Genomic DNA, 25337 nt, shown 5'->3' on the forward strand with positions numbered 1-25337 from the left:
GCTCTTGCTATTTTGCTGGGCTGGGGATGGAACCCAGGGACTCACACATGCTAGAGCACTCTACCATTGAGCTACATGCCCAGTCCAGTTTATTTGCTTTTGAAGGGAAAAAAGGAAACATAACTTTAATGACAAAGTATCATTATAATTTACCAGTGCAATGGGTATCGTGCTCAACTAAAAAAACAATAAGAAAGTTAGGAGCAGTGGCGCACAATCGTAATCCCAGCTTCTGGCAAAACTGAGGCAGGAGGATCACAAGTTTGAGGCCAGCCTGGGCAACTTCGCAAAACTCTTGTCTCAAAATAAAAATTAAAAAGGGATGAGGTTAGAGATAAATGGTTCAATCCTTAGAACTGTAAAACGAGAAAGAAAGAGAAAAAAAATCTTAACTCAATCATCAATTAGCTATAAAGTAAACAGTCTTGGAGTGTAAGATCTTCAACATAAAATATGGTTAATTTTTCCAGAAGATGGTGGGTTAATTGTAAGACTTAATAGTATGACTCACTTATTGATAGAACTTCAATACACCTACTCCTGGTCTCTACTCCTGAGTGCAATTTAAAGGTCTTCAAAGAACTAAACACTTAGAAAAGAAACCCAAGGAAATGTTATAATAACAAACTTTTGCCACTTGATAACTCCTATCTGAATACATAGCCACACCCACCCACCCCCAACATCAAAAGACCAAAGATAAAGAGATTATCAGAGAGATGTACCCCAGTGACTCTCCTATTTCAGTCTCTGGAAAAATTGTCACAATTTAAGCTAAGGTTAAAAAAAAAAAAAATCGGACTACAAAAATGATGCCCCCAATTGGTTAAAAATGCTATCAATTGGGCTCAATAGTACAGTACTTGCCTAACAATCAGGAGATCCTAAATTCAATCCCCAGCACAGGAAGAAGAAGAAAAATATATATCCTAAATGTAGACAGATCCAAACATATAGCTACATTAGCAAAAAAAGAAGAACTGTAGTAATATTCTCTAGGTTGTGATTTTTTCTTCTTTGTATTTTCTGCATTTTACATGTTTAGAATTTGGGACAAATATATCTTAATTTTAGAATCGGAACTATTTTATGTCACACTTTGTAAGACTAAAAATTTTTAATTTACTTTTTATCTATACAAAATGACATGGTAGACCATGTAATTCAGTGATTATGTTTCTGAGTCTACAGAGATAAAGCTTTAATCAGTCATTTCTGCACTAATTCAGCACAAATCTTTGATCTTAGGTTTGGCCTGGGGATAACAACTAGGGAAAAATAATTCCAATAACCACAGTTGCTTCATTCAAATGGCTACCTTTCTTTAGCCAGGAAGTTATAACCAACCCTGTAAAATTAAATACACTGAATAGTCCTCATGATCAAATGTATTTATTCAGCAAACTCTATTTCATCATCTAAAAATAAAACATTTCACACTGAAATTAAATGAAGTCCTAGATCATAATTATCCCCTCCCAAATCAGGAAGTAATTCACATTCAACATTTCTGATATTCAGAAAAAAAGATACTGCCTGTTTTTAAATAAACTCAATTTGCTGTTTTATTGCAGACATTCAATACAAGTCCCTCCTCCCTTTTCCTTTCTAAATACAGGAAAAGCTTAATCATCTCTTGCGAAGTTCATATATACCTAAAATTCAAAGCACTTGCAATAATAAAAATTAATAAATAGGATTGGGGCTGTAGCTCAGTGGCAGAGCACTTGCCTAGCATGTGTGAGGCACTTGGTTTGGTCCTTAGCACCACATAAAAATAAATAAAATAAAGGCATTCCATCCATCTACAACTACAAAATTTTTTTTAATTAAAAAAAATTAATTTAATTTTAAAAAGAGTTTAACAGTGGCATATGCTTATAATCCCAGCAACTCAGGAGGCTGAGGCAGGAGGATCATGAGTTCAAAGACAGCCTCAGCAGCTTAGTGATACCCTTGTCTCAAAATTTTAAAATAAATAAATAAATAATTTTAAAAGGGGGCTGGGAATGTGGCTCAGCGGTGAAGTGCTCCTGGGTTCAATTCCTGGTACCAAAAAAAAAAAAAAAAAAAAAGTTTAACAGGAGCTGGAGGTATAGCTCAGTGGTCAAGTGCTTGCCTAGCACACATGAGACCCTGGGTTCAGTCCCTGGTACCATTAAAAGAGAGAGAGAGAGAGAGAGAGAGAGAGAGAGAGAGGGGAAAAGAGAGAGAGAAACTCTTGCATAGTTATCTCAGTGATATTAATCTTAGTTTTCCCGAATCAGTTGCTTTCTCAAGCAACAGCAAATGTAAATGGGATTTCACAAATAAAAAGAAATCAGCTAAAAAAACAATAGTTTGGATCGCATATGAATGGAGAAGAACAACAGCATAATCCAGAAATTATGTGCATGAAAAATGGAGGGAATACAACATCAAATAATATTTTTTATATTTGTATAAAGAAACCTTGAAAGAATTCAGACAAACTAATAAAAGTAGTCATCTAGTAGGAGGGACAAGGCAGAGGACGACAAGAGCAAGAGTGACTCTTTTTACTGCATAGCCTCTGCTATAACTATTTTTGAACAATATAAATGTGTTGCCTATTTAATAAAAGAGATTAAAACTTACACTAATATTATTTGAGCTGCATCATGATTTTTCCACCAGCCTAAGCCCTCATGTAGAGGTAAAGAACATGAGATGCCTGGAGCTGAGAGTTCACCAGCTAGTTAATTAGTACAACTGGGATATCCTGAAAAATATAGGCTGGTTTCCTTGTCTAGACTGTTCCCTGTGGCCAGCCCATCAGCTGGGAAACAGCAGCCCACTCAGCACCTTAATAGCCCTTCCAGAGGCCAACATAATCAGGCCCAATCTGATTAGGCTCAGCAAAGCCCTGCTTAACTCAATTGCCTTTGCTACATACACATTGTAGCCTCAGCCCTCAGAACATTGTATCAAGTGGCTGATGTTGTCAGAAAGCTCTCACATTCTTCTGAGTATTTTTGCAATTTAAATCTGCTAGTTACTACACAATCCTCAGCATATTACTGACAATCACTACTAATTTTTAATCAGAAGGGGGCAAAAGGTGAGGAAAGTATAATAAAGAATGTCCTCGCAGGAATAATCTGCAACAGTCATGTGTCCCTTCAAAGTGAGATACTGCTTTTCTACATGGGTAGAGAATTATTATGAAAGAAATCAGATGAGTAAGTGAAAATAAAAGGGTGCCAACAGAAGAAAATTGCCACCATTTCACAGGGAAGAAAAAAATCTTATCCCGGAAGGATTTCTACTTGTTTTTTAGAATTTTTTTTTAGAACAAAATATGCTATAAACATTAAAATCATTACTTTATATGTATGGGGGTGCCACCATTCCACTTATACGTAAGCCTTTTATGTTAGATATCATCAAAAGTGGCAATTTGAATTAAGACTTTCTTCTAGAAATGTTATAAAGAATGGCTCATATAATTTTATTTAATTATATAAAATCATCCACATAAATATGCCACATAACTGAAGGAAGGGCCCTGGGAGACCCATTTTATGACCCTCAAAACTTAGTACTAGAGGAGTAACTCAAAATATGCATCATGAATGGATGAATGTCCTGCTACCTCATGAACAAGATTCCAAACACAGAACAACAGAGACCAGTGTTTCCACAGCTCAGTTTATCAGAATCACCTAGGGGCACGTGTTAGTGAGGCCAAGACAGGCCTCACCCCAGCCATGCTGATTCAGAATCTCCAGGGGCGGGTCTGGGAATCTGTTTTTAGCCAGGCCCCTGCTAAATGTAATGACTCAGAATGTGTGGGAAACGGGAGATGAATGAAGTGAGCTAATAGTTGCCTGCACTCCAAGAGGAACAAGGAAAGCAGGAGGTCTGAGTCCACAAACCCATCAGGTGCTGAGAAACTGGGTTTGGGTGGAGGTTCTAGTATCTCCTCTCCTGCCACCCTGCCACCTTTCAGGCAAGAGAGGAAGAAGGGACAGCTCTTCCACAGTGAGGAAGCTGAATGGGATCTGAGCCTGCTCTCCAGTTCCCACAATAGGAGGAAATGGAGGCGAAAGGGCGCTGGGACAGAAAGAGGACATCCACATGAGGCTCTCCAGCCAACAAGCTGAATCCCTGTGAGGCAGAGAGAAAGCCCCCCCCCCCCCTTCACATGTTCTTGTCAGGAACCACTGACACTTTTAGATGCCTGTGCAGAACACTTTGCTTTCCCAATCAGAAATATTTTTATGTTTATCTCTGAGACCATCCCTCCTCTGGACTTGGTCAGCTCTCATCTTCCAGGCTTCGGTAGTCCAGCATCCCTGGGGGGCACCCATGGCAATACAGGGCCATGTGCAAGTGGGGCTACCTCAGCCTTTGCTACCACTGAGGCAAAAGCAGCAAGTGTTAAATAAATGTTAGCTGTGTGCCCAGCACTGAGCTCAGTGAGTCCTGGCCATCTTCTCATAGTTTGAGAGGTTTCAAAACAGAGAAGGAAAAGGTTAAAGCCCAAAAGATTTTATGTGTTTTTCCCTCAGATAGTTGACAGGCTTTCACCATATTTCTTGGCATTGGTTTATCCCATCTGAGTCTCTGATCGTCATTGATTTGAAGTTGGTGCAGATAGTCCAGAGACAGTACCACACAATGTCAAAGCAGGCTAACGCTACAGGCAGCCCTGTCTGTGTTCAAAGCTCAGCTCCATTGCTTAGAGCTGTGGATGTGTGCAAACAAATTACTGGTACCTTAGTGCTATCAGCTGTCACACTGAAATAACGGAGCAGAATCCACCTCAGAGAGCTGCTGTACACTTTACTCTGCCCGTGACAAACATGCCAATGTTTGCCATCAGCATCAGAAGACAATACAAAATCATGCAAAAGACAGTTCCCCTTGGATGTCAGATGCTGCCTAGATCCTAATACCAGTAAAGACACTTTTTGGAGTCTGATGCCAAAGACATTCACAGATGTGTCATTTATCCACAAAGAAAGGACTGATGAGACTAATGGTACAGAACAGAAGACACAGAGACCAACCCATATAAATACTAGACATTATCTCATACTAGACAAAGGTACCAAAAACGTAACATTGGAGAAAAGATAGCTTCTTCAACAAATGGTGCTGGGAAAACTGGAAATCCATATGCAGCAAAATGAAACTAAACCTCTATCTCTCACCATGCACAAAACTCAACTCAAAGTGGATCAAGGACCTAGGATTTAGACCAGAGATCCTACACCTAATAGAAGAAAAAAAAGGCCTAAATCTCCATCATGTCGTATTAGGCCCTGACTTCCTTAACAAGACTCTTAAAGCACAAGAAATAAAATCAAGAATCAATAAATGGGATGGTTTCAAACTAAAAAGCTTCTTCTCAGCAAAAGAAACAATGAGGTGAACAGAGAGCCTAGACTTGAGGAGCAAATTTTTGCCACACACATATCACATAGAGCACAATCTCCAGGATATATAAAGAACTCAAAAAACTTGACATCAGGGGCTGTGGCTGAGGCTCAGTGGTAGAGTGCTTGCCTGGCACACATGAGGCATGGGGTTCAATCCTCAGCACCACATAAAAATAAAAGTATTATGTCCACCTACAACTAAAAAAAATACACTTAAAAAAAAAAACTTGACACCAAAAATAAAAACAATGCAACCCAATCAATAAATGGGCCAAGGAACTGAACAAACACTTCTCAGAAGAGGATATATAATCAATCAACAAACATATGAAAAAATGTTCAACAGCTCTAGCATTTAGAGAAATGCAAATCAAAACTACTCTGAGATTTCACCTCAATTCAGTCAGAATAGCAGCTATTAAGAATACAAACAATAAAAAGTGTTGGCGAGGATGTGGAAAAAAGGGCACACTCTCACATTACTGGTGGGACTGCAAATTGGTATAACCAATCTGGAAAGCAGTATGGAGATTCCTTGGAAAACTGGGAATGGAACCACCATTTGACCCAGCTATCCTACTCCTTGTTTTATATCCAAAGGACTTAAAAACAGCATACCACAAGGACACAGCCACATCAGTGTTTATGGCAGCACAATTCACAATAGCTAAATTATGGAACCAACTTAGATGCCCTTCAATAGATGAATGCATAAAGAAACTGTGGTACATATACACAATGGAATATAATTCATCATTAAAAGAGAATAAAATTATGGCATTTGCAGGTAAATGGATGGAATTGGAGAATATCATGCTAAGCGAAATAAGCCAATCTCAAAAAAAAAAAAAAAGAAAAGAAAACAGGTCCCAGGGATGGGGATGTAGCTCAATTAGTAGAGTGCTTGCCTTGCATATATAAGGCCCTGGGTTCAATCCCCAGCACCACAAAGAAAGAAGAAAAAAAAAAAAAAAAAAACAGAGGCTGAATGTTTTCTCTGATAAGTGGATGCTATTCCATATTGGGGGGCAGGGGGTGCATGGGATAAGTGGAGAAACTTTGAATGGGTCAAAATGGAGGGGAGGAGGGGGCAAAGGGGTAGGAAAGACAGTGGAATGAGACAGACATCATTACCCTGGGTACATGTATGATTGCACGAAAGGCGTGACTCTACTTCATGCACAACCAGAGAAGTGAAAAATTCTGCTTCATAGTATACAATGAATCAAAGAGCTTTTACTGTCATGTATAACTTATTATAACTACAAATAAATAAATTTAAAAGAAAGAAAGAAAGGACGGAAGGAAGGGAGGGAGGGAGGGACTGATGGCTGGGATCTCCAGGCCCTTTCCTTAGAGTTCCCCAAAGAGAAGTTCTAGCTCCTGTACTGCATTTCTCTGAAGTACTGCTGAAGGGCACACTTAGAGAAAGACATGCAAAAGCAACACAGCCAACACCACCATCATGTTGATTCTGAACTTCAATTTCTGCAGAATTTGTTCATCTTAGGATATAAACCAATTTGAGGAGAAATTGAATTTAATAATTAAATAAGTTACTAGGTGCCTAGTTAGGTTCAAGCCATTTCATATTATTCTTAAAACTTGATTTTGGGGGTTGGGTATATAGATCAGTTGGTAGAGTGCTTGCCTAGCATACACAAGGCCCTGGGTTCAATCCCTAGGACAAAAAAAAAAAAAAAAAAAAAAAAAAAAAAACCACCTTTATTTTTGCTGAGTATGCCTGTGATCCCAACAACTCAGGAAGCTAAAACAGGAAAATAGCAAGTTCAAAGCTAGCCTCAGCAACTAAGCAAGACCCTAAGCAAATCAGCCAGATCCTGTCTCAAATTTAAAGAAATAAAAAGGGCTGAGGATGTGGCTCAGTGGTGAAGTACCCCTGGGTTCCATCTCTGGCACCAAAAAAGAAACTTAATTTTTTTTTTTTTTTTTTTTTTTTTGGTGTATATGGGGGCAGGGTACCAGGGGTTGAACTCAGGGGTACTCTACCACTGAGCCACATCCCCAGCCCTATTTTGCATTTTATTTAGAGACAGGGTCTCACTGAGTTGCTCAGTGCCTCACTTTTGCTGAAGCTGGCTTTGAACTTGCGATCCTCCTCCCTCAGCCTCCTGAGCTGCTGGAATTATAGGCATGCACCATCACATCCAGTCTCAAAACAAAACACCGCATTATTTTTCTGCTTCCAAATATTCTTTCCAGATATTAACAAACTAAATAGTTCTTTATTTAAATTTCTTTGTTAGTCCTAACCCTAAAACAATGCAGTTGAAATTTTAATATGAGGTTTTGCTCTAACATAAGAAAACCAGATTATTGCTCAATAAAGAATTTCAACCTAAATGTAGGTAGTGTTTTATGCCAGGTAATTATATTCCAAAGAATCATGAGTAGACTGATGTTTGGACCTAAAAGACACACTCTCATAATTCAAAAATTAACACTTTTTTTTTAGAACTCTGAACATATGGCAAATGCATTTAAATGCAATTCTCTTCCCCTTATGCTATTAGCATTTTTAAAGATGAGGAGGAATCTAGTTTACTGTAGGCAGAATATACACAAATTTGAACAAATGGTTGACTGATCTATTGGGAAGATATAAATAACCTCCCAACATGTAAAGATCCACATGATCTGTTTAAAAATATTACTTGAGGGTGCAGCTCAGTAGTCAAGCACTTGCCTAGAATGCATGAGGCCCTGAGCTCAATCCTTAGCACTGCAACCAATAAATAAATGTGATTTTACTTGGTAGAGTCCTTCTGGTCATAGAGTTTATTTCAGACACAAAGATTTTATTTAAATTCCCCTTCCTAAGAATCTGAGAGAGATTATTTATCAAAATTGTATTCACACGTTTATCTTTTCAAATAGTAAAACTTCTGATTATCAAACAGTAAAATCTAACTCATAAAAGCAGAGAGAATGGTTGCTACCTGGGGCTGGAAGAGGTAGGTGGGTAGAGTAAGATATTGGGAAAAGGATACAAAATTTGTGCTGAGAAATAAAGGCGTGCTGGCACACGCCTATAATCCTATCAGCTCCGGAGACTGAGACAGGAGGATTGCAAGTTCAGGGCCAACCTCAGTAACTTATCAAGGCTCTAAGTAACTTAGCAAGACCTTGTCTCAAAATAAAAATAAATAAACAAAAAGGGCTGGGAATGTGGCTCAGTGGTTAAGCAGCTCTGGCTTCAATCCCTAGTACAAAAAAAAAAAAAGAATTTCAAAAGACCTACTGTGAAGAAAGGTGACTATAGTTAGTAACAATGTATTATATATGTGAAAATCTTCAAAGAGCAAATTTTATGTTTTCTCACCACAAAAAAAAGCGAGGTAAGACATGTTACTTAGCAGTATTTAGCCATTCCACAATGTATACAGCATATATCAGAACATCGTGTTGTACACCATAAATGTTATTTGACCTTCATTTGTTGATTTTAAAATAAGTAAATGAATTTTTAATTTATCGATTGAATCACAAAATGCCAAAAATTGTAAAAGCCTGCAGTAATTATTTTAGTTGAAATGTCTATTTTACAGATAAGGAAATCAAGGGCTAGAAACATTGAATAAATTGGTCCAAATCCGAATACTAGCACAAACTGGGCACAGTGATGCACACCTATAATCCCAGATGTTTGGGAGGCTGAGGCAAAAACATCACAAGTTTGAGGTCAGCCAGGCCAAGACCTTTTTTCAAAATAATACTTGAAAAAAGGACTAGAGACGTAGCTCAGTGATAGAGTGCCACTGAATTGAATCAACAGTACAGGAAAAAAAAAAAAAAAAGAAGAAGAAAAGAACAGAACATGGCAGAGGTGAAGCCAGACTCAAGTTTTTCAATTCCCAATATACAAAGCTCTCCTGTCCATCTGCCCATTACAGTGGTCCTCAATTTGCCTGCTCAGAGAACACTGTGGCATTTGTTAAACATCCTAGAGAAAGGCTCAACAGGGTTTTGAAAGGGTCTGGGAATTTTGTTTTGTTTTGTTTACAGTACTAGGGATGAAACCCAGGATCTTGCAATTACTAGGTAAACACTCTACCACTGAAGTACTTCCCCAAACCTTTTTAAATTTTATTTGGAGATAGGGTCTCAATGAACTGCCTAGGATGGTCTCAATTGCAATTATTCTGTCTCAGCCTGGGATTACAGATGTGCACTACCATGCCCTGCTAAGGAATCTCTATTTTTAACATAAGTTCTAGGCAAGTAGGAAACACTGCTTATCTCACACAGCCTCTTTAACTGAATGGTACAACTGCCCACTTAGCTACCATCAGTTTTTGTTAATAAATTTAAGGACTATTCAGGGATTAGAGGTGGGTGGAAGCCACATCCTCACAAACATTCTCTATAGTATGTGGTGTTTCTTTTCTTTTTTTTTTTTTTTTTTTTTTTGGTACTAAGGATTGAACCCAGGGGCACATTTCACCACTAAGCCACAACCCTATCCCTTTCTATTTTTTTATTTTGAGACAAGGTCTCACTAAATTGCTCAGGGTCTCACTAAATTACTGAGGCTGACTTTGAACTTGCAATCCTTCTGTCTCACTCCACCCCACCCCACTCCCAGCCCTGAGTGGCTGGTGTTATAGGCACGCATCCAGATGCAATGTTTCAATGAAATCAAGTCTTATGCCAATTTCACTGGAGAGAAACGTTTATAAGCAGGCACAAAAATAGCCACATAACTTGTTCTTAGAAGTGCAGAGAAGTGGCAGGCCTGGTGGTGCATGCCTGTAATCCCAGCAACTCAGGAGGCTAAGGCAGGAGAACTGTAAATTCAAAGCCAGCCTCAGCAATTAAGTGAGGCCCTATTTAGCAAGATCCTATTTAAAAAAAAAAAAAAGAAGAAGAAGAAGAAGAAGAAGAACAAGAAAAAAGAAAAGATAAAAAGTGCTGGGGATGTGGCTAGTGGTTAAGTGCCCCTGGGTTCAATCCCTAGTACCAAAAAAAGAACAACAACAACAACAGAGAAGTCACTATGCTATCTTTAGAACCCTGACAAATATTTTGCAGAAAAGGTTTGTTCTGAGGAAGCAAAGACATTCTGACATCAGGACTAGCCAAACTTCTAGTTAGGTCGGAGGACAGTCTGTTGTGACTTAACACCTAGAACACTACTCAGAAGTATGAGCCTACTCTTTCAAATTCTCATACCTGTCTATGAAAAGACAGGGCCTATAGGATCTTTCTGCCAACCAGCTATCTTTTTTTGGTGGGGTAGGTTTTGGGTATTGAACCCAGAACCTCACACATACTAAACACATGTCCGCCACTAAGCTACACCCCCAGGTAACCAGTTATCTTGAACAACATATAGCTCACCTCTAAAAACTACACAGTGTTCCAAGGCCATCATGTACAGGTGCACAGGCTGAGCACATACTATGATATGAAGAGGTCCCCATAGTTGTGCAGTACAGCCAACCTCTCTCAACTTGGAACATTTCTGGAATCCATTTTTTGTTGTTTGTTTGGCAGGGGGCACTGAACTCAGGGCACTCTATCATAGAGCTACATCCCATCTTTTTATTTATTTTATTTTGAGATAGGGTTTCTCTAAGTTGCTAAGGCTGGTCTATAACTTGCCTCAGCCTCCCAAGTCACTGGGATCACAGGCATGAGCCACCATTTCTGGCTCACTAATGGACTCCAATAGGGAAAAAAAAATCTGGTTTTCTAAAAACTTTTATTTTTAAGGCAAACAAACCATCTTTTCCTAATCTTTTTCAACAATTACATTTCATTCATCCAGGGAAGCGCTTCAAAGGCTTACAAGGGCTAAGCACAAGCTCTACCACTGAGCTAACCCCCCAAATCCCAGATAGTACATTTAAGGTGAAAAGAGGTTTTGATTCAAAATCAGAAGACTCAAGTCTGTCTTGTATAGACCTATTACCAACTCTAGAACTTCCATTTCTTCCTCTGTAAAGCCTCACTTTTTGTTTGTTTGTTTGTTTGTTTGTTTTTCCCTCTATTATTGAACCCAGGGGCATTCTACTACTGAACTTCTGCCATTTTAACTTTTCTATTTTGAGACAAGTTCTTTCTAAATAGCTGAGACTGGCCTCAAACTTGCATCCCTCCTGCCTCAGCTTCCAGAGTAGCTGGAATTACAAGGGTGTGTCACCATGCTTTTTTAATCATGAAAGAATTGCATGAGAAGTGTTAGTATTAATTATAAAAAGAAATAAATCATGGGGCTAAGAATCTAGGCTCAGTGGTAGAGCACTTGCTTAACATAAAGTCCTGGATTCGATCCCCAGCCCCATGAGAAGGAAAGAAAGAAAAATAAGGGGGCCAGGGGAGACTTAAACTGTAAAACACTGTACTAAGTGCAGAAAGTCAGTACCACATATTGTATGATTCCACTATCCAGACTAGTCAAATCTATAGGGGCAGAAAGTAGATTCACTGTTTGTCTAGGGGTGGAAATGTTAAAAGGAAATGGAGAATAACTGCTAATGAACATGAGACTTTCTTTTGGAATGATGGAAATGTTCTAAAATTGACTGTGGTTACATTGCACAACTCTGAGCATACTAAAAACCACCAAACTGTACACTTTAAGTCGGTGAATTATATAGTGTAATAATTTTATCTCAGTAAAGCTATTTATCTTACACATACATACACACAGATTAAAAATATACATATAAAACAGAAGCCAGGCATGGTGATGCATGCCTATAATCCTAGCATCTCCAGAGGATGAGGCAGGAGGACTACAAGTTCAAAGCCAGTCTCGGCAACTTAGTAAGGCCCTTATCTCAAAATAAAAAATATTTTTATAAAGGGCCGGGATGTGGCTCAGTGGTTAAATGTCCCTGGGTTCAATCCTGGCATCAAAATAAATAAATAGACAAATAAATATATAAATAAATAAACAAACAAGGCTCTTGGGTTCAGTTTGCACTGATTTCTGCATAGCAAAGTCTCTTTTGACTGTTCACAGAGCCCAGATATAACTATTCACATTTCTAGGGGTTGCTACTTTTTTTTTTTCTTTTGGGTACCAAGGATTGAACTCAGGAGTGCTTAACTACTGAGGCACATCCCTAACCCTCTGGGGCAGTCTGGCTGGGCACAAATCAGGAGTCACTCAAGCAGGAACAAACTTTATTTCCCAACTCCCACGAACACGACCCACACACGGCCCTTCCAGGAACACCACACAACAACCGGAACTCCCTCCACCGGAACTCCACCAACCACAGGAACTCTCCAGGAATCCCCGGGAGAGCTCAACCTGAACTCAACGGGGAACTTCCCGAGAACTCAAAAGTAGTGGGCGCCCAAGGCAGCAGGAGCCACCCTATGGCCGGACAGCAGGGGTCCAACACACAACTGAATACACAGCCCACCTCAATCCAGCACCATCCAGCCACAGCAATCACACACAGCCCAACCTAACCATCATCATCCCAATGGCTTGGCGTCACCGCCGCCACCACCACCACCCCTGGCAAAATGCTAGGGGCCATTCCGACTTGGCTGCGGCCCCCAACACCCTCCTTTATATTTTATTTAGAGACAGGGTCTTGCTAAATTGCTTAGGGCCTCACTAAATTGCTGAGACTGGCTTTGAACTTGTTATCCTCCAGCCTCAGCCTCCCAAGCTATGGGGATTACAACATACACCATCACACTAATTTTCAATGAGGCCTTATTTTGTCAGCAAAATTAATGAAGTCTGACTTTTACAGAAAGGAGATTTTGGCAGCTGAGTTCAAAACTTTTAAAATATAGGAAATTAAAGTTTTTTTTTAAAGTAACTGTCTTGCTCACTTAGATTTGCAACAGAAAAATAATAGTATTTTTCCCCCAAGGCTTTTGTAGTTATTCTTCCAGACAAAAAGCACTAAGAAACATTTGTATTAGTTCAGAACAAACATTTATTAAGGTATTACATTCCAGGCACCATTCTATGCTCAAGAAAAACAAAACTGTGGCAATCCTTAGCTTATAATAGTAATGTGTGTCTTTGCCAATTTGTGACAACAACAAAAATCTATTTTGGATGACTTGTTATCCATAATATTTAATAATAAGCTTGATGAAATATTCCTAATAATCATTGAGGCCATGGGCTAGGGATGTGGCTCAAGTGGTAGCATGCTTGCCTGGCTGGGCATCGAACCCAGGATGCTGAGTTCGATCCTCAGCACCACATAAAAATAAAATAAAGATGTTGTGTCCACCGAAAACTGAAAAATAAATATTAAAAAAAAATCATTGAGGCCAGCAGGACTGACCATAGAACCAAAATGTTGTTTGTATATAGCAAAGATAGTCTACACATTTAAAAATCATTTCAATGACATCTTATATTACAGAAGAACCCCATCAACCAGTGATTGTGCTGTCCTGCCCCCTGGCTTTTGGGAAGCTAGCTGGAACATCACTTGCTCCGAGGGAGATCTTTTATGAAATGTATCTACACTTTGTTCTCTATTTGGACCTAAAGGGAAGCTTCATAAGCAGTGGGACAGCAGGCAGGTCAATCTGAAGGTTGGGGTCTAAAAGGGATGTACTATTCATCATCTCTTAATCCAGGGTGAAACACTCCAACTCTTTTGGCCTGGATTTCCTCTCTGGTTAGGTGTTCGTGAAACAGATGAATGGCCTTCACAGTCAATTCCAAGTCTAAGAATCTAGATGTCCACACATACTAATGGAGTGTATTATTCTGAAGACCTGCCTAAAACAAGACTAAAATAACTTCAAATTGTAACTTTTACTCAGGAATAGGTTTGAAGCATTGTTTTTAAAGAATCCTAACAGATGCTAAATAGAAAGAATGAATAGGCAGTTCTTTGCTTTCTGGCTTATAAAAAAGCATGCAAAGGTAGGGAAAAAACCCACAAAAACTAATAATGTCTTTATAGTTCAGCTTTCTTCTGTATATGCACTTATACTCTTAGGCATAATTATATTCAATAAAAGCCTTCTTCTGTGATCATAAAAAAAATGATTAGCCAGGGTTTCTGGTATAAAATCAAAGCCATTTAAGATTCAACTTATTAAAAGTTTTGAAATGAATTATTTCAGTCATTATAATAAGAACAACCTTAGTTAACTTAGAGAATTTAGGTAATTTCTGGTTATGGACACGTAGCCCACTAAGACTTATGCACATAAAGGAGAGAAAAGTCATATATTTAAATGCAAAACAAAACTAACAAAGCAGTTCTTGACCTTCAGGAATTTTTCTTGGTTCTGCTTTCCTTCCCACCTTGGCCCACCCACCCCACCCTCTTCTTAGAGATACTGGGGATTAAATCCAGGGACTGGGTTTGCACAAGCTAATTGAGCACTCTGCCACTGAGTTAAACCCACAGCCCATTGCTTTTTTGTTTGTTTTTGGTATTATTTTGTTTAAAGATATTAACTGGCAGAACACAGTGGCACAGGCCTGTAATCCCTGCTATTGGGGAGACTGAGACAGGAGGATCTCAAGTCCTCCTGCCTCAGCAAACTGGCCAGCCTCAGCAAACTGGAGGCCAGACTGGACAACAGTAAGACTGTCTCAAAATACAAAACTAAAAAATGTTTTTAAAAAAGCACTAGGGATTTAGCTCTGTGGTAAAGTGTCCCTGAGTTCAATCCTCAATAACAAAGAAAACAAAAAAAGGGCTGGGGAGCTGGGTACAGTGATCTCAGTGACTCAGGAGGCAGAGGCAGAAGGATCACAAATTCAATGCCAGCATGGGCAATTCAGCAAGACCCTGTTTCCAACTTTTAAAAGTGGGCAAAGGGGTGAGGGGGTGGCTGGGAGGTAGCTCAGTGGTAGAGAACACCTGGGTTCAATTCTTAGTACTGCCAAAAATAAAAATAAAAAATAAAGATCTTAATTGGCTTTCTTTTCTGATTCTAGAATCAGGCAACACTTCATTCCATTAAATAGAATGTGCTTCCTCTTGTTTTTAATTCCCACAATAGATTAGTTCATCCAGTAGTCAGATTTGCTTCATCACATTGTTGGTCAAGGGTGAAATTCTCATTCACCCATGTACACACATCCTACAGAAAAGACATAGAAGCAACTAATGATCGCCATGTTGACTGTGACATTCCTCTAGGACAATACATCCTTATGCACAGGTCATTATTCACATTAGATAGATATATTCTGATTGCGTCCAACTTCGTGAGATCACTGATTCCCATCCTCATCTCCTCCCACTCACCTAGGTTAGGAGCTGTCCACAATTTATAAGAATATGTTGACAGCACAATCAAAGAGGTGAACTATAAAAATGTAAGACCATAACATAACTGGACAACTTGGAGAAAGATGGTATTATAGCAAGCAATCTTACTGGAATTAACTTATTGAAAGTTTGAACTCTTAGGCTGTAGAGTAGTTAAAATATAGGGCTGGGGCTGTAGCTCAGTTGCAGAGCGCTTGCCTAGCATGCATGAGACACTGGGTTCAATTTTAAAATTTAAAAAAATATATATATATACACCTAAGTTTTTCTAGCAAGTTGGAAAACAAGCTATTCAAGATTGCTTATGAAGTGATTCTAAGTGAGGCAATATTTCATCCTGAGCTGCTGAAATCTAGGCGTTACACCAGTATCTCCCCTCCACCCTACAATCCATCAACCATCTCCAGTTTACACTCAGGATTATGACCAAGTCCACGAACATAAAAGGGAGAAACCAAATAGACATCACACAAAGTTTCTCTGCTTTGAGACAGCAGGAAATTCCAGTTGCTTCATTCACCAGAGCCAGTTAAGCTGCTGAGATGAAATGGGTGTTTAGGGAGATCACTGTGTCAGGACATAGACTTGATTTTCAGGGTTGGAGGAGGCCAGACAAAGATGAATGAACAGAGTCTCAGCTCAAGGTCAAGATCCTCTGAATCACAAAGAGCTGATGGGTCACAGTCTGGGAGAGGAAACAAAATTCAGGGCCAATAGGAAAAAAACCTGAACTAAAAAATCTACAGTTTCGTTTGTAGGTAAGAACACAGGTACAACACGCGGCTAGGCAGAAAGGTAACAAGCAGACTCAATGCTTGCTGAGATCCCCCGACTTTTCCAAAAAGATCCTCCAGAAGTCTAAAGAATGTATATCCATGTCAGTGTTCTACCCTTGCTTCTCAAATGGGCTACCTTCTTCCCCTGCCACTTTCCCATGGTTGCTCCTCTGTATACAGCACCCGCGGCTCTTCTCTCACTGAGAGAGAGGAGAGAACAGCCCAATTGTCACACTCCGCGCCCATTCCACCAAGGTAGCCAAGAATCTCCCAGAAGCCGAGAAACCTAGGGTGCCACACGCGCCTGCTACCTACGTTGCCTCCCTCTCGGGTCAGCCCCCACCCGAGAACCCTACACTCGCGGGGCTCCTGGCTCACACAGCGGCCCCAGAGCCGAACCCGCGCCGCCAGGGGGCAGCAGGGAGCATCTGGCCGCGCCTCCCGCCGCGTTCCCCTCCCCCGACCCGCCGGCCACTCACGGATTTTCACTCGGCGGTGGTCCAGGCGCGAGGCGGCGGCGTGCAGGGCGTCGAGGCGGCGGTGCAACTCAGCTGTGCGGTGGCCCAACGCGGCTGCCTGGCCCTCGAGCTCGCCGAAGATGTCTCCGGCGCAGCGCGACAGGTCGGCCAGCTGCGCCAGCAGGCAGACTAGGGCATGCGAGCTGACCTGCTCCAGCGAGGGGAAGAGTGGCGCGCCCGCGGCCCCGGCCTCCGCCAACTCGGGCCGGCGCAACCGCGCGGGCTCCACGGTCCTCTGGTGGAAGGGCATGGCGCGAGGCGGGGGGCGGCTCCGGCCGGCGGCGCCGCGGGCCGCCCCGGGCGAGCGCAGCCCTTAATCCGCCCCCCGTCGGCGCGGGGCGCGAGTCTGCATGCAACACAAAGAAAGGTCCCCGGCAGCGGCTGGGCGCCGAGGGGAAGCTCCGCGGCTCCTGCCGGCGGGGAAGAGGCTGGGCAGGAAGGACGCACCGACAGACTAGCGGACTCGCGGGCGGGCAGTAGCCCAGGAAAGGGATCGGGGGTCCAAGCCGCCCGGCGCCTGGTGGCGTCCTCCCACCAGCCGGGATTGCCCTGCCGCACAGCGAAAGGAAGTTCCCGGAGCAGCTCCCGAGCGGGCGGCAGTGGCCGCGGCGGCGAGTGGAGCCGGGAGTCCCGCTGAAGTTTGCAGGCAGGCAGGAAAGAGCCGGTGGCTCCTTCCCTCCCTCCCGATTGGAGAGGGAGGAGGAAGCGGGGGAAGTGCCGCCGACACCGGGCGAGAGGGAGGGGAGGCAAAAGAAAGGAAAGGGGGAGGAGAAAAGGGCCGGCCCGGGGAACCACCTGCGGCTCCCGCGGCCGCCGCGCCCAGCGCCTGCGGGCGGTGGCAGCCCGGGTGCCTCAGCGCACCCTGCCGGGGCCCGCACGGCCACACAGTCCCGGAGCTCCCACGTCGCCGCCCACCCCTCTTCGAAGCCCAAGGGCGGTGGGCCAGAGCCTCCGCCCGTCCCCCAGGCTGGGGTGGAGCGCTGCGCGGGCGCCACGGAGGCGGAGGCGCTGGGACCGCTCCGGCTGCTCACCTGCGCTCCTGCCGCTTGGTAGCTGTGAGTCAGGCGCGCCCCGCCCCACGGGGAACGCCCCAGGCCCTGTCTGGGTCCCACTGGTCTCTCCCCTGGAAAGTGACCAAGGTTTCTGGGCCATTTCGGTGGGCTTGAGAAAAGACGTATTAAATCATCCTGTGGCCAGTGATTCTGTAGCCAACCAGGAGTCCTAGTCCCAGTTGGAAAAAGCATCGGAAGTCCTCTTCAGAGAGCTTGAGGCTTCCTACCCCTCCAACTGGAAAAGTCCTGGCTGATGTGTGCCTAATCTGTTTCTTTACCCAAGCACGAGAGTTGGCCAGCGGGGTACCAAAACCTAGATTGCTGAATTCGGGGCCTGGAAGACTGTTAAACTAAATGCTGTTGAGATGGTGGTCATGGGACACCCAGCTAACTCAAACCTTCTGGTAAGAAGTATTTGAGGAGACTGGGTCCAATATCCCGAAGCGAAAATCCCACTGGCCTCATCGCTATGTTTGCTCAGAAAAGGAATCTCAGTTCTTTGGTTTCTTGCCCCGCAACTGACCCTCATTGCTGTACTGTTACATGGCCCTTTGAGGATCAGTCTCCCAGAGTGGTGCTGATTGTAAAATATGTAAGTGTATTCCTTCTCTCGGGCGCAGGAGCAATGCAAGGCAGATGCACTTGAGGAGAGCTCCACTGAATAAAATTGAGCAGTCAGAATGTATTTTTATTTATTTATTATTTGTTTTTGCACTTTCCCTCTTGCATGGTTGCTATTACAATATGCATCAGTAATAATCTAATACCACCTACTGGGATCATCTTCAGGGTTGTTAATGAAGCACAAAGGAACTGCTGCAGTGGGTGAAAAAAATGCTTTGAAATTTGCAGAGTGCTTTGAAACATTGTATGAACATCAGCAACAGTATGAAAGTGTGCTTATTCCTCAAGAAATATGTGTTGAGTGTCTGTGTAACTGCCCAAAGAAAAGGTAACATGCAACTGGTCCTGGTGGCCTATGCAGGTAATTCCAGTGACACCGGAGGCTGAAGCAGGAGGATCCCAAGTTTTCTGGGTAACTGAGGGACATCTTGTATCAAAAATTAAAAATAAAAATGGCTGGGGATGTAGCTCATGGTAAACTGCCCCTGGTTCAGTCCCCACTACCAAGAAATCATCCCTGCCATCCGGACACTCCCAGTCTAGTAGCAGACCTGCATACTATTTTACAATTACGTACAATATAACTTGCAGATTAAAGTGTGCAATTCAGTGTTTTTAGTATATTCACATTTTATGCATACATCAACACAATCTATTTTGGAACATTTCACACCCCCTCCAAAAAAAATTTAATTCTCCCCTTACCTTCTACTACTCTTCACTAGCCATATACAAACCTTTAGGTATCTTTATATATCTACCTGTTCTAGACATATCAATGAAATCAAACAATCTTTTGTGGCTTCTTTTACAGTGTAATGTTTTCAATATTTATTCATGGTATAGCTCTTCAGTTCTATTTTATGACTAAATAATATCTCTTTTGTATGGATATCAAATTTTGTTGATCCACTCAGTTGATGGCCAGTTTGGTTTTTACTTACTAGACATGAGTAATGCTGCTGTGAATATTCATGTACAGAATATTGTGGACATGTTTTCATTTCTCTTGGTTATATACCTAGGAGTAGAATCATGGGATCATATGGCAATTCTATGATTAAGCTTATGAAGAAGTCCAGACTATTTTCTAAAGTAATGGCCCAGTTTATATTCCTACAAGCAATGACTGAGGGCTCCAGTTTTTCTACTTCCTTACCAACACTTGTTATTATTTCTCTTTTTTTTATTACAGCCATTCTCCTGGGTGTGATTGTTTTGATTTGCATTTCCTTGATCACTTAAGATACTGAGCATCCTTTTCGTGTGTAGTATTGGCCACTTGTTTATCTTTAAAAAAAGATATACTCAAAATAAATGTCTGCTCAGATTTTTTACTCATTTTCAAAATCAGATCACTGTCTTTTTATCATTAAGATGTAATCAATTTTTTATATATTCTAGATACATGTCCTTTGCCATGTATAACATTTACTTGATAAATTACTTTGTTGTAGTTAAATTAAGCATTTTTTCTTTAGTTTATTCATTCTGAACTGGAGGTGTAGCTCAGTGGTACAGTGCATGCCTAGCATGTTCAAGGTCCTGGATTCATCCCCAGGCACAGCCAAAAATAAAAAATAAAAAAGGAAAAAAGATCTGTTCAGTAAGGACAGGTCTTCCTCTTCCACCTACATGACAACATGAGCAGACCCATCAGTTTCTTCTCTCTCAAGTAATAGAACATCCTACTTTTAGTTTCCCACTTCCCAGCAGGGCCCTTCTGTGGGCAGAATTATAGGCAAGGAGCTTGTTCCCACTCCCTCTCATGTTTTCCCAGCCAGTATGCTACCACAGTATGGGAAAGGAGGAAAGTTTATACTGGACTGGAGTACTGGAATGGTACTCTGATAAAATGGTATCATACCTGCTGGGTTTACGGGCATGATGTTTCAAACAGACAGACACTTTCAAATCCCTCACTGGGAATGTTTGGCCACAGGCAATGAATTTTCTCTATTTCTTCTACCCCAACCTTGGTTTTCCTTCCATCCACTCCTCATGGCTGCTTGCTATTGACATCCTATCAATCCTCCAGTAAGACTTTTTAGGAAGGATCTCTTTTAAAATGATTTCAGGTCAGCTAGGGGTACAACTGTAATCCCAGCTACTCAGGAGGCTGAGGCAAGAGACCATAAGTTCAAGGCCCATCTCAGTATCTTAGGGAGACCCTATCTCAAAATTCCAAAAACAAACCCACCTGTTTTAAAAGCACTGAAGATGTAGCTGAGTGGTAAAGCACCCCTGTGTTCAATTCTATATGTGTATATATACTGTATGTATATGTGCATGCATATATATATATATATAATCAATCTCAGGCCAACCTTCTTAGTGTGGATTCCTTATATATTCTCTGAGGGTCATGTAACTTAGAAAGACTGGTTGAAAGACAAGACACCACCTTGCAAGCATAGCCCTCCTCTCTGCTGCCATGGAGTGCTTTCCTCAAGTGGAAGTTGGCACCAATCTAGTGTGGTCAGGAGCATCCAACAAGCTTTCAGAGGCCTAGAGAAAACCCTCTGCCATGATTTGGATATGACTTGAGTGTACTCCACCCCAAGTCTTCATGTGTAGAAATTTTAATCTATGATGTTTAGAGGTGAGGCCTTTGGAAGATGATTGGGGTAAGATATGGGCATTTGGATAAAGCCCCCATTATTGAATCCAAGTGGCTTTATGAAAGTGAGACCTAAAGAGACACACATATACTCCCTGTCTCTTGCCATGTGATGCCTTGTGCCACCTCAGGACTCTGCTAGCAAAAAGTGTTCAGTAGGGCTAGACTAGTTATGGAATGACCTGTGAGAAGAATATCCTTGAACAAAACACATGCAGTGTGCAGGCAGGACTCATAGTGTAGCTCTGTCCAAACAAATCCTCAAAAAGCCCTCCTTGATCTTTAGCCACTTAACTTCTTTGTACTTTTTGGAATGAGTGTCTACCCAATCCTCAACAATTTACTTTGAAATTTTTATACTGCAATCTTCATAATTGATTTTGGTATCAGTTATGTGTCTTGTCTTATATACCAATCACAACTTTTTATTCAACATCCCTTCAAGTAATATGTAAAGCAGAACTAAAACATACCAACCTATTTCAAGAAAATTTTTCCATTTATTATTAAGTGGTTGGGCTCTGTCCAATGACATGATTGATCTCAGCTCAAAAGCCATTGGAGCCCTAAGATCCTAAGCACCAAGCAGATGTGAGATGTGACCAGTAATCTGCATTCTAAGTTCTCCATTCACATACCTGAAGAGAGCATAAGAAATTCTATGAAATCAATTCCAAGGCCAAAGTTCTAAAGAGAGAGAGAGAGAGAGAGAGAGAGAGAGAGACTCCAAAAACAATTAAAAGTACAGACAGAGTATATGTTATGGTTTAGATATCAGGTGTCCCCCAAAAAACTCACATGTTTTTTGCAAGAACATTTAGAGGTGAAATAATTGGATTATGAGAGCCTTAACCCAGTCAGTGTTAATTCCCTGACAGGGATTAACTGAGAGGATGAGTAGGGTATAGATGCAGGAAGGGGGTCATTGGGGGTGTGCCTTTGGGGTATATATTTTATATAAGTGGAGTCTCTCTGCTTTCTGATCATCATGTGAGCTACTTCCCTCCACCAAACTTCTGCCATGATATTCTGCCTCACCTTGAGTCCCAAGGAATGGAGTCAGTGTCTATGGACTGAGACCCCTGAAACCATGAGCCCCCAAAATAAATTTTTCCTCTTCTAAAATTGATCTTGTTGGCTTTTTTTCAATCATAGCAGCAAAAGGGCTCACTAAAACAGTATACATCTTCCAAACTTTGATATATAGTAAAAACTGGTACTGTACTTTTTAAAAAAGTCTAATGGTCCCACTATTATGTGTAATTATAAGGCACCAATTTAAAAAAGGTTAAAAGTCTAAGTATCATCTAACCTACTAGGGGATAAAAGCCATAAGTTATCATGATGTGAAAACTTACAATAGGCCCAGTGGAGAGTGCCATGTAACATCCTTCTGCCCAGGAAGTACTGTGGCCTGTGAACCAGATTGGCCAAGGGACAGAAACCTCTGTCCAGTCTAGAGACTTTGATAAACCAGCGTCTTTTCTGTTTTTTAGACACTGACAGGCAAGTAGTAATTTTTCCCCAGATTAATAATAGCTCTGGTCCTTGATAGATCTTCTTAAAATGCAAATCTGATTGTGTCCCTCCCCAGCTCAAAAACTTCCAAAGCTTTTCAACTTTAAGGTTTTTTATTTGTTTTTGTTTTTTAAATTGCCTTTAGGATTAGTCCTAAAGAGCTGAGTGGCCACAAAGCTGAGGCCAGGAGAATGTGGTCCCTGCCGCCTGGTTTCCTGTCTCCCCTCTTCTTCCTCTAACTGCCTCATCTGCCTCCTTATGTTCCAGGTCATACAGATTCCATGTTTTCTTCACTGAGAACATTCTCTCTTCCGTCTTCTCCATTCAGTTGATTCTTCATGTTTTGGCTCAAATCTCACTTCCTTGAAATTTCCATCACCTCCCAGGCCAGAACAGGTCTCCTTATCATAGAACACTGAACTGCTAAACATATGAGAGTTTGTGTTTACATGTTTGTATGATTTTGTGTTAATATTAATCAGGGTCCTGAAAAGAAATAGATCAACTCAGATGGTTCAACTATGAGAACTGAGTGAAAAGACACCAAACCTAGATTCTGGGTGCCCAGAAACTAGCAACAACAGCAAGCTATTAACACCCCTGGGTTGAAAGGGTGTGAGGGAGCACCACTAGATGCCCCTCCGTGACTGGAACACTCATCTGATAACAGCTGAGTATACTAGGCCAACAGTTCTCAGCCAAATTGGTTTCTGGAACCTGTCCTCCACTAAAGGGAACTTCAGCACTCAAGGGCACACTTCCTTCCCCAAGGGCAACAGCCAGCACGCAAGACTGGTAGAGGTATAAGGGTCCAGCTCATTTGCCCCAAGTCAGGACAACCAACTACGGAGCCATCCCAGCCATCTGCTCAGTAAGATCTTCCCCTCACTCCCCTACCTCAGGAGGTCATTCCAAGAGCACTTCCCTGCAAACCTTGGACAGGGGAAGACTCAGAGACTGCTTCTAGAGAAGGGGCCTAGGGGAAAAATGTATCATCACCTAAGTCCAGTAAGAGAAGCATTTTGAGCATGGAAGGAGTCAGGGAGAAATACAGAAAGAAGTCTCCCCTCTCTACCTTTCCACCTCCAGCTATGCCTCCCATTAGAGGAAGCCACTGGGTAACATAAATTCAAAGGAAAATCCTCCTGGAGTAGAATCAAAATAATTCAAAGGTAAATTCTCCTGGATTGTTGTGAAACTGGGGATTTAACCTAGGGAAACTCTACCACTGAATTATACCCCTAGGTCCCATCTCTCCATTCTTTTTCCTCTGGACAGAGAATCTTGCTAAATTGTCCACATGAATTTATAATCCTTTTGTCTCAGCCTCCCAAGTCACTGAGATTATAGGTGTGCACTACTGCACCTGGCCTCAGCATCTATTTTTGCTATTCCCTCCAACATTAGTTAGACATGGGAAACATCCTTGGCACATCATGACATGATGTCATATTCTGAGAACAACCAAAATCATCATGTTGAATACCTTCGGTACTTCATATTGAATACCAGGAGATGAAGAAGTATGAAAAAAATCACTTAGCATAAGTTATATTTTGGGGATCAAAGCCAATCATCAGAATTCCTTTCTTCGTCACCAGTTGAAGAAATCCATGTTCTCTTTTCCACCCACCTCATCAGCACCTATTGAGACAAACTAAACCTTTATTCCTACAAGATATGAATCTTAGGACAATTTTTCATCATCTTTTAGAGAAATGACCAAATTTCTCGTAAGTAATCTACCAGTGCATACAGTATCAAAAGCTCCCCGATAACTAATCAATGGGACCATGCCATATTCTCTAGCGAAAGGCTCTTGCCTTTCATGTTAACAAAAATCTTTCAATCAAAAGCCAGGAAACTGAGTGATGTTACATAAATCAATCTTCTCAGGCATGAAGTATTAGGTAGGTGGAAAAAGCAGCAAGCTGTAGATAACCAGCTGCCATGAGGGAGAGTGGGCCCAGGAGGAAGGGTTTGCCAAGTATCTACAATATGGAAAAGATCATAAATGAGTTGTGACTATAGTAAGTTAGCACTTGCCTAGCATGTGTGAAGCACTGGGTTCGATTCTCAGTACCACAGATAAATAAATAAAATAAAGATCTATCAACAACTAAAAAATATTTTTAAAAAATAAAATAAAAAATAAAGGTATTGTGTTCATCTACAAAATTCCCCTAATTATCCATGAAACTTACAAAGAACAAGGACAAAGAGCAAAGAAAACCTAAAGTAGAACAAAATCAAAAAACATTTCTTCCAGTCAATTTCACCAACACCTTATTAAGAAGGAATTGGAAGTACCAGGATTATAGTTCATATTTTTTTAGCATGTTTCTTTCACATTTAGGCTTTGGTTAATTGGTTGGTAAATGGCTTCTGGTTCATTCCATCCTATGAATTACTCCCTGCAGAGCTGTTTCTACCCAGTAGCCATTTAAAAATTCAGCTGCCTTTGTCAACTGACAATACTCAAAACAACTTATAAACCCATTATTTCTGTGAATAATGTTTAGAGAACTTTCTTTTAAAAGTGATGTTAGGGCCAAGCAGGGTGGCACATGCCTA

General features: G+C 41.4%; 1 protein-coding gene across 1 annotated transcript in view; it reads right to left on the bottom strand.

Annotated features, from left to right (window-relative positions):
* NHSL1 (NHS like 1) overlaps positions 1 to 18027 on the bottom strand; it is a 238000-nt gene extending 219973 nt beyond the window's left edge. Inside the window, exon 1 of the mRNA XM_081293806.1 lies at positions 16911 to 18027. Coding sequence (XP_081149932.1) covers positions 16911 to 17199 — 289 coding nt within the window. The 5' untranslated portion in view covers positions 17200 to 18027. The remainder of the gene's footprint in view (positions 1 to 16910) is intronic.
* Between the last annotated feature and the right edge of the window lie 7310 nt (positions 18028 to 25337).

Source organism: Spermophilus citellus (genome assembly GCF_964194105.1).
Source record: "Spermophilus citellus genome assembly, chromosome: 5".
Classification (NCBI taxonomy): domain Eukaryota; kingdom Metazoa; phylum Chordata; class Mammalia; order Rodentia; family Sciuridae; genus Spermophilus; species Spermophilus citellus.